The sequence below is a fragment of the Malus sylvestris genome, chromosome 1 (assembly GCF_916048215.2).
Source record: "Malus sylvestris chromosome 1, drMalSylv7.2, whole genome shotgun sequence".
NCBI classification, from domain to species: Eukaryota; Viridiplantae; Streptophyta; class Magnoliopsida; order Rosales; family Rosaceae; genus Malus; species Malus sylvestris.
In genome coordinates, this window is record NC_062260.1 from 26,751,646 (window position 1) to 26,761,089 (window position 9,444).

Consider the following 9,444-nt stretch of genomic DNA (forward strand, 5'->3'; position numbering starts at 1 on the left):
ACATTAGTTAGCTAGTTAATTTGGCAATAATTTTATTTGCTAAATTAATTAGTCAATTATTCCCATAACTCCTAAATTTAACTTAAATCAAGAACCCTATCCCTATAAATAGGCTCTCATTCTCACCAAAAACCTAATTCCAACACTTTGGCAAAAATCCCAAAATTCTCTAAACACTCTTTCTCTCTAAATTCTAACTTTGGCATCGGAGGTTCTTCGGCCAAAGCCCCCCATTCATCGTGGGCGCGTGAGGCTCTTGACCTTAACCTAAGGTGTTAATTGTTTTGTAGGTGCAAAATCGTCCAAGATCGAGGAGGAAGAAATTTGCATCCACAGATTTCATGAAGAAAAACGTCACTATTTAATAAAAAAAAGCATGTTATAGCGATGAATTTGATTACTTGTTCCCTTCAAAATAACGTATTATTGGCTCAAAACGAATACCCTAGCCATTAAGTTCAGATTTGGTGCTACAACCTGACGCATTAAGCATATACATAAAATTATACAACTGGGTCAAAAATCATAGGAAATTATAACTTCCTTTGATATTTTATTGCTTGACCTTACTAGAATTATTAATCTGAGAGCACGGCCTACCAAATATGATTGACAAGCATTATTATTTATCTGATGAATGTTGACTTTAGACTGCGATGCGATCAACAGCGCGCACCATTGGCTGTCCAATGAGCAAATCGGTGTCCACCTCAGAACTCATGCTACTTTGGCTCCGGTAGTTTATCGGAGCAGAAGCAGAAGCTCCTGCTTTTTCATTGCTTACAGACGCAGAAGCTCTTTTTTCTTGAGGTGAAAACTCCATCCACGGCTTCGCACAACACTGATCATATCATCATTGTGCAGATAAATAAACAAGAAAAGAAAGACCAGCAAAATAAATCATAATGGAAATCAGGATACCAAATCGCCTCCAACGTCATATGCACAGTACGTAGTTGTTAGGAATTAAACGGAATCAGTTCAAAAGGATTAAAAACGTTTACCTCTTCACGTAACTGTGCATTCTCTTGTAACAGGAACCTCTCCTGATTTTAGAGGAGAGAAAGATGGTTAGAACTTAGAACTAGTGAAGCAGTTGGAGAATGTATACATACAGCTCTACAAATTACTATTAATGGTTAGAGTTGTTATTAACACTCCAAAATTTTTTATCAGGCACTCTAAATTTTTATTGGAATATTGGCCAAAATGATTGTCTTCAAGTCTCAATTGTTTAAATTTTTTTTTTTGTTGAGAAAAGTACGGTAAAATCTCAATTGTTGAAATAATCAGTTTTCTATTGTGTTGTCAATATTATTTTTGGGAAATCGTTACAACAAACATATTTTGACATATTTTCATCAGTCAATAAATGAGATTTTATTTTTATCATTTTACTCAATTAAAAAAAAAATTATACAATAAATGCGAGATAATATTATTGAAGTGCTGATAACAGCACCCTAATAGTTGTAACACTAAATTAAATACTTACCCTTGCCTTATGTTGTTCCATCTGCTCCGTGTATAATTGAGCCTGGAAACACTTCAAGTCAGTTAAATTTCAAGAGGCCAAAACAAATTCCATTTAACTGATAAAGTTGGAGGAAAATGGGCATCATCAGATTAGATGTATATATGTACCTTTCTCTCACTTATGCTGCGTAAGCTTCGCTCCAGCTGGCTACTGATCTCTTGGAGTTCTTCAACAGGGCAAGAATCCAGATCATTTCCCAAAAGCTTCCTAAGACATACAAATTTCAGAGTTTAGGAAAACCTAATCTAATAAAATGTCAGATGAGAAAAAAATACAGGAGATGATGATCAAACTAGGCCATAAACCGCTGGGAAGCTTCTAGGATCTCTATCTTCTTGGCTATAATAGCTGATTCATGCTTCAAGTGCTGCACGCATGCAGATTAATCAATTAGTTTTTCTCAGCCACAAGTTGTCTCATATTCATATATGAGGTCAGGTTATTGAATTGAATAAATAAAAGAAGAATCAAAATATAGTGTCAAAAGAAATACGAAAATCACTTCTGTAACAAAAACAATCATCAGTCGCAACTAAATCTATAGAGTACTACAAACGCATGGCGACATGCTTAGGTGTGAAAGGATTTGCTAATATATAGTTAACCAACAACTTGAAGCCCCTTCCCGAGTTTCTTTTCTTTTTCCCTTTCTCGTTTGATAAGCATGTCTCAGCCTATCAGGTATCAATATTGTAAAATAATGATGATGATGCTTAAGAAAGATGAAGAAGGATAAAATCCAAAAAAATTCCCAGCAATCTTATGGTACACTTAATATACTTATTTACATATACAATTGTGTGTATGTATGGTACCAAATCGCTGATTTTCACATAGGTAGAATAAAATTATAATGCACAGTTGACACACAGAATCTCTAAAACAATTAGTTCTGGATTATGTTATATTGAAAAGAAAGGTGCCTAACTGAGCCAAGTAGGAAGGGAAGCAACAAGAACGATCACAATAAAAAATTTCTCGTTTATAGGGGTTTCTCTCTTTCTTCTTTTTAATTTCCTTCAACTTTTTAATTCTTTCTCAGTTTTATCTAAATTAATATCCACATCAATTAATGGCTATAAATATAAAATATTTGTCAAAATGTTTGTCCTTTGAATTATAACCTTATATACACACACACACACATATATTGTTGATTGGAAAAAAAAATTACAAACTATAGATCAAGAAAGGCATGAGTTTTATTCAATTTCCCAACCCTTTAATTACTTCCCTGGTGGAAGGCGCGGATGCAAAGTCCCCACTAAGCCACCGGAGTTACTAAAGTACTTTCAATTTGTTCAATTTATGCCTGATTTTAACAGATTTTGACATTTCATAATGAAAAAGAAATACCACCTTGTTCATATATAGTTTTTGGAAACACAAGCAACTTGGTTCATAGAGTATAATGCTATAGTTCTCTTTCTTTATTAATTCGTACATAAATTAATTAATCTTCTTTCCACCCTGCTTTGACGTCATTCACAACCCTTTCTCTATATATCAAGGGATGCCAAATTACTTTTTGTGAATCTTAGAGGCCGACTAGGACTCAAAACTTTAGGTCTGTGCTTCTAAAGCTTTTAGCCCAAAATAAATCATAGATACTCGGCTCTTTTTCATGTCACCCAACTGATATATAAAAACTAAAACCTATGTTTGGATGAGGATATTTCAAAGTTCCATTGAACTTTATGCTCAATTATTTAAAATGCATAACAGAAAAACTACTTATAACTACACAAGTACTACAAAAGTACTACTAAAATACTACAAATGCACTGCAAAGGCACCACATAAAGGATTTAAAACCTCTCTCATGTATTGCATCTACTCATTTTCAAGTCTGTCTATCTAAATTTGGTAATGCTTTTTGTAATGCATTCTTTATAAATGTAGTCTAAGTTCCATGAAACTTTAAAATCTCTTATCCCTAGTCCAAACATAGGGTAAAAGTTTGTTTTTTGATCTAGTATAATTATATCAATAAGTCCATTCTCTGGACTTTATGAATCAATGAGATGAAGTCGTACTATATATCTTCCATCTTGTTGAAGATTATGGGCGAAGACTAAATTCACCGCGTCAAGATATTGCAAGTTTTATAACAAAATCTGAAATCTAAAGATGGATTTTCAAATTCCAAGATAGAACTTCTAACCTGCACATATTGTTCCACTTCAACCTTGTTGGTCGGCCCTGATCCATTTTCATGTTTATGGTATCGATTTATAGTCCGTTGCATGCTGAAGCATCCAGAAAACGAAAGGTCAAAATCAAATAACGATGAAATCAATTATACATTGCTCCATCCATCATAATGAACTAGCGTACCTAAATGTGTCCATACAATTATCTGTTAAAATGAATTAGTATACCGAAATATTTGTACGTAAATATGTTGTAATGAATTAGTGACATAAGAAAATATGCAAATACACAATGTACCAAAAATGAAAAGTCCATATCTAATAATTTTGTTATATCATTTACTTACAGTTTATTTTTTATGCAAGATGTCAACAAATAAATTGAAATTCACTTGAATTTCAAATGAGTATTAAATTTATGAAATACTTTTCATAAATATGAACTCATGGACATCATGAAAATATATAAATACACACACACACACATAAGCTAACATTTAATAGAGTTTAGGGACTACAATCAAATTTTCATCATCTAGTTTCAATTTTTGTATCATCGTACACCCTAGCCTCAAGCTGGTACAACTATACCCATACCTTGTTACTTAACGCACAAAATTTTTAATGATGTTTGTTTCTTTTTTTTTCTTTTTTTTTTTTTCCTTTTTTTTTAAATTAAGCATATAGAACAAAAGAAAAGATGGGGATTCAAGAATTTAAGCATAAGGTATTTAATAAAAGAAACGTACTCAGAGCTGGAGAACTCATAGATCCTGCCTTTTTGCGAGAAGACGATGACTGCAACTTCAGCATCGCAAAGAACCGAAAGCTCATAAGCTTTCTTTAACAACCCCTTTCGACGTTTCGAGAAGGTCACTTGTCGGCTTGTGTTATTCTCAATTCTTTTCATCTCAACCTTCTTTCTCACCATGTCCTAGCTTTGCCTAAATCATCGTCCACCACCATAATTAATAGCAACGAAAACAAAAATCCTTATAAAAATTGGTAACATATGCTACATATATAGCTCAAACAGCTAGCCAAAGTGTTTTTTATAGTAGAATTATTAAGAAAAAGATTTACAACCTGCAACCCGAGAAGAATTGAAGAAGTGCTCCAACACTAGAAAGATGATAGATTTTGCAAAGAAAACCCAGAAGAGGGATTACTTTAAAAACCCCAATGAAGTTCTAAAAAAATGCAAATTATAGATGAAACCCAGAAGGATATATATAGAAGAAAACCCCCAAAAACATGTTAGATTAAGTTTCTAAAAATGGAATATAGAGAACCCATAAGTACTAATTACTGAAAAGACAAAGGAAAACACCTTAAAAATGAGCAGCAAGGACACAGCGGTATTGGATTGGAAGGAATCCAAATATGGAAACTAGATCAGAAACCCTAGAATAGTATTCACAGAGAAGGGAAACGCAGAGAAGGATATTTTTATCTGATTGTGGATGCCCACTCTCTTTATCCTGAGGCCACACTTTTTGTCTCTCTCCTGACTTCCTACCCAAAAAACAATTCCTAACCAAAAAACAAAGTATAACTAATTATACAGCTCTCAATTATAACAAATAAATATATGTAAAATAAACAAACATAAGTTTAATCAAGTTATATATAACAATATATTTTCGTCTACACCTCTAAGTTAAGGATAAGCGAAAAATTAAATGATCATTAACCTCGTAGCTTCTCTTATTTGGCAAAAATAAAGTTATGTTATGTAGACTAATTTTTTATACCACATTTGCGAACTATTTGTTGTGTTATAAAAAAAAATTAATTACATTAATCAACACTTAAGTAATAATTCAATTATCAACAAGTACGTTATTTTTTTACAAAATTTAACTAGATAGATTCTTTAGTATTGCCTACAAAACTAAGAAACAAACAAGCAAAAGAGGGAGGACGAGCTATATATAAGCAATTAGGTCTTTTATGCAGAGAAATCCCCTTTTTTTTTCAAAAAAATGAGGATTATGTGTAGGACTCACTCCACATCGAATTTCAACAATCCGAACTATCTATTTTGTAAGTCTCGATTCATAGATCATACTTGCAAAAGTTGAATTCAGTCCAAAACCACTTACCTATTTAATTATCAAGATAAAATATTATTGTTTCTTATATAACAACATATTCGTTAATATTTCTTTAACCAATTTAGATGTCTTAAATATTTCCGATTTGGCTAATATTTTGTAAGAATAATCAATAAGGTGCAACTTGAAAAATAGACAGTTCAGATTGTTAAAGTTCGTTGTGGTATGAATCCCACAACTAATTCCCATTTTTATGAAAAATTGGGAATCTCTTCCCTTAAAGGCTTCTTATAAGCAATAGTGTTCTGTAAAAGTGCATTGGGAATCAATTGATATATTTTCATAAAATAATACAAGCTAGACTAATTTTTTAGATTAAATTTGTAAACTATGTAATGCGTCACTAATAGAAAATAAACATGTTAATCAACAGTAAATCATAATCTAAGAGAAATGTTAATGAAACTCCCTCAAAAGTGGAATCTTTATGGACTTTCTGTCACCTCATATTTTTAGCACAATATTTTATAGTATTAACAGAAAAATTAATGTTAAACTACGAGTTAGTCAAGAGTTTATAAATAAAGGAAATTATAGCAATGGTCAATCAACTAAAAATCTATGACTAATGGACCCTTAAATTCTTAAAACGTGCAGATATGGTCATTTTCATCAATTTCGTCATAAATTTTGTCAAAATGAGTCGTGTTGAAAGAATCATTATTACATTTGGGTTAAAGTTGAAGAACCATTGTTTTAATTTGGTTAAAGTTGATGGATTATTTCTCTAATTGGGTTAAAGTTGAAGGATTATTTATACAATTTTTTCATTCAATTTTTCAAATTTACCTCTTGATTTTGACCTCACAACGAAAATGATTATAGTTAAATATTTTGATGAGTTATAGGACTAATGATCGTGAATTTTTAATTAAAAAGTATTACTTTAATTGAATTAAAATTTAAAAATCATTACAATAATTTTCTTATATAAATAATTAAGAGATTCTTCTTAACATCTCTCGTATAATTCATATCTTGGAGGGAAAATTGTCAACAACCATCGTACAATGACTTGCGTGATGGGCCAACACACAGCCGCGTCTGCTGTCCAGCAGCCCATCGTCACTTTTTCCAAGATATGACCGTGTCACGTGGCTAGCCTTTAGGGTGCGTTTGGTACGCAGACGGGACGGAACGGGACGGGACAGGACGGGACGGAACGGGACGGGACGGGACAGGACAGGACGGAACGAAGGTGTAATTTTTGAAAAAGACATGGGGTATATTTGTCTTAAAATGGTAAAACATTGTGTTCCACAGACGTGGAACAAACCCGTTCCAGGGGGTGGAGGTGGGACGCAAAAACACCCAAAATCTGTCCCGTGGAACAGCCCGTTCCACCCATTTTTGGCGCACCAAACGTGGGACGGAACGCCTCGTCGCGTTCCGTCTCGTCCCGTCCCACGTACCAAACGCACCCTTAGGGTGCGTTTGGTACGCAGACGGAACGGAACGGAACGGGACGGGACGGGACGGGACGGGACGGGACGGGACGGAACGAAGGTGTAATTTTTGAAAAAGACATGGGGTATATTTGTCTTAAAATGGTAAAACATTGCGTTCCACAAACGTGGAACAAACCCGTTCCAGGGGGGAGGTGGAACGCAAAAACACTCAAAATCTGTCCTGTGGAACAACCCGTTCCACCCATTTTTGGCGCACCAAACGCGGGACGGAACGCCTCGTCCCGTTCCGTCCCGTCCCGTCCCACGTACCAAACGCACCCTAAGTGCCGAGTCCGAATTATCTTTATATTTTATCATATTTTCAGAAATAAAATAAAAATGGTTAGGGTTTTAGGCTTTTAGCGGCGGGACGGGGACGTGTTTTGGAGATCCAGAAAGAACCATTGGCCGAAAGCCTGGAAGCACGATGAAGTATGTTTTGGATCTAGCAAGGTCTCTGTCACGTCCTTCGATCTCTTAAATAATGAGGAATACCTAAACCTTAAACATCAAAATGAAATTAAATAACAATTTTATTTGTTGAGTAGAATGATGAGCATTACTAATTTAAGTTAATGACTAAAAATAGGAAGTTTTAACAAAACATTTTCGGTACTGTTCAACTTTAACGAAAAACCATATTTATACATTTCTCTGGTACTATTCACTATACATTTAAAAATAGCTTTTCATTAAAATAATTTTTTTTAAACTTTTTTTTGTTAGTTTTCCTTTAAAAATATTCTTTTTTCTTTTTTGCTCTTTGTATTTGTGCAGGTTAAATAAACCTAAAAACGGCATAACATGGTGGTGGGGTAATATAATAAGTGAGCTTTTACTGGATACATATTGCAATCGAAATCGTTAATTTTTTTAGTTATATTTAAATAAATAATCCAATTCCACTATCAGTGCATGATCTTTGTTGATGCAAATTTCCGCCGTTTTCAATCTTGACGAAAATGCACCTGCAAAACAATCACTACCTTTGATCAAAGACCTAAGCCTTAAGCCTCATGCACCCACGACGTGGGGGGAGAGGGTTAGATCAACGGATCTCCGATGCCTAAGTTAGTTTTTCTGAGAGAGTAAAGTGTTTAATGCTTTTTAGGGTTGCAAAAAGCTGTCTAAAATTGGTAGAATATGGGGTATTTATAGGGCTTGGGCCAACCATATAGGGTTTAATGGAGAAAGATTCTCTAAATATTCCCAAGATATTTAATAGGAGATAATATCTTGAGATGATAGGATAATAATCCTTAATTGATTTAAATTATGATTACTTACTTGATTGGAGTCAATCTTCAATTAGAAATGTATTAAAGATAGGATTTGGGTAATTAATCCTTATCTTTAATTCATTGCCATGGGCAGGTGTGCTCAGCTGCTGAGTTATTTAGGATGTGAGTTGCGCCTACGGGTGGAAGAATATGAGAAGCCTGCCCATTTATTGAGGACAATCTTGTCCTTCTTAAATAAAAATCCACATGTCGCCTCTAGAATTTTTTGGATTATTTTAGGCTTCACAATCTTGTTTTAATTGGAGAACAATTGTAGGATTTTTTTTTTTTTTGGATATTGTTAAGGAAAATTTTAATTCAACAAGAGTGATAGAGCTTTAAAATTTGTATGAAAACTGACATGATTATATCATAAGAACAGAGCTTGTTTACATGCTTTGATAAAATAAAATAAAAGATTAATACATCGGATTTGAACAAAATTTAAGATCATAGCTAGCTCAAAAATATTTCCATGAGATTTTTCTTTCAACATAATTGAATCCTTCTCTACATTGTATAGACCTTGGTATGAACTAACAAAAAAAAAAGGAATTGGCTTATATGACCAAAAATAAATAAATAAATATTTTTGAATATTCTACACTAAATTCATCTAAACTACAAAGAAACAAAAAATTTGAATCTTGGATATTAAGAGGAAAGGGAATGTCAATTCCCTTCCAATAGAGTATCGAGTAAATGGGCCACAAACACATAAAACAGAGCAAGCGATAAAAGGAAGGCCGACTCCACCTCCTGTGCGTATGGCTGAAAAGCGAAAAAGCAAGCGGGAAATGGGAAACCGTAGAGGAAAGCATATTCCGAGGAAATAGCATCCAAGTGACTTCCAATCAAAACCAAAACCAAATCTTCAGATAGCTCCTCTCAAAGATACCAATCTCTTTA

General features: G+C 33.6%; 1 protein-coding gene across 2 annotated transcripts; it reads right to left on the minus strand.

Annotated features, from left to right (window-relative positions):
* Window positions 1-337: 337 nt before the first annotated feature.
* Window positions 338-5,208, minus strand: LOC126626458 (MADS-box protein AGL42-like). 2 transcript variants are annotated; one of them, XM_050295894.1, is made up of 9 exons: window positions 5,021-5,208; window positions 4,777-4,812; window positions 4,440-4,634; window positions 3,702-3,786; window positions 1,843-1,904; window positions 1,645-1,744; window positions 1,496-1,537; window positions 1,005-1,046; window positions 338-841 (listed from the first exon to the last, which is right to left on the minus strand). In XM_050295894.1, the coding sequence occupies exons 3-9, from the start codon at window positions 4,619-4,621 to the stop codon at window positions 647-649; spliced, it is 708 nt and encodes a 235-aa protein (XP_050151851.1). In that variant the 5' UTR covers window positions 4,622-4,634; window positions 4,777-4,812; window positions 5,021-5,208; the 3' UTR covers window positions 338-646. The 2 variants fall into 2 exon arrangements, with proteins under 2 accessions (XP_050151851.1, XP_050151774.1); XM_050295817.1 differs by lacking the exon at window positions 4,777-4,812 and having other exon boundaries at window positions 5,021-5,207.
* Between the last annotated feature and the right edge of the window lie 4,236 nt (window positions 5,209-9,444).

Coding starts and splice junctions, on each gene's coding strand:
- LOC126626458 (XM_050295894.1), bottom strand. CDS start 4,621: ATGGTGAGAAAGAAGGTTGAGATGAAAAGAATTGAGAATAACACAAGC. Junction 3,787..4,439: donor TATGAGTTCTCCAGCTCTGA/GTACGTTTCTTT, acceptor TGGATGCTTCAG/CATGCAACGGACTATAAATC. Junction 1,905..3,701: donor AAGTGGAACAATATGTGCAG/GTTAGAAGTTCT, acceptor GCATGCGTGCAG/CACTTGAAGCATGAATCAGC.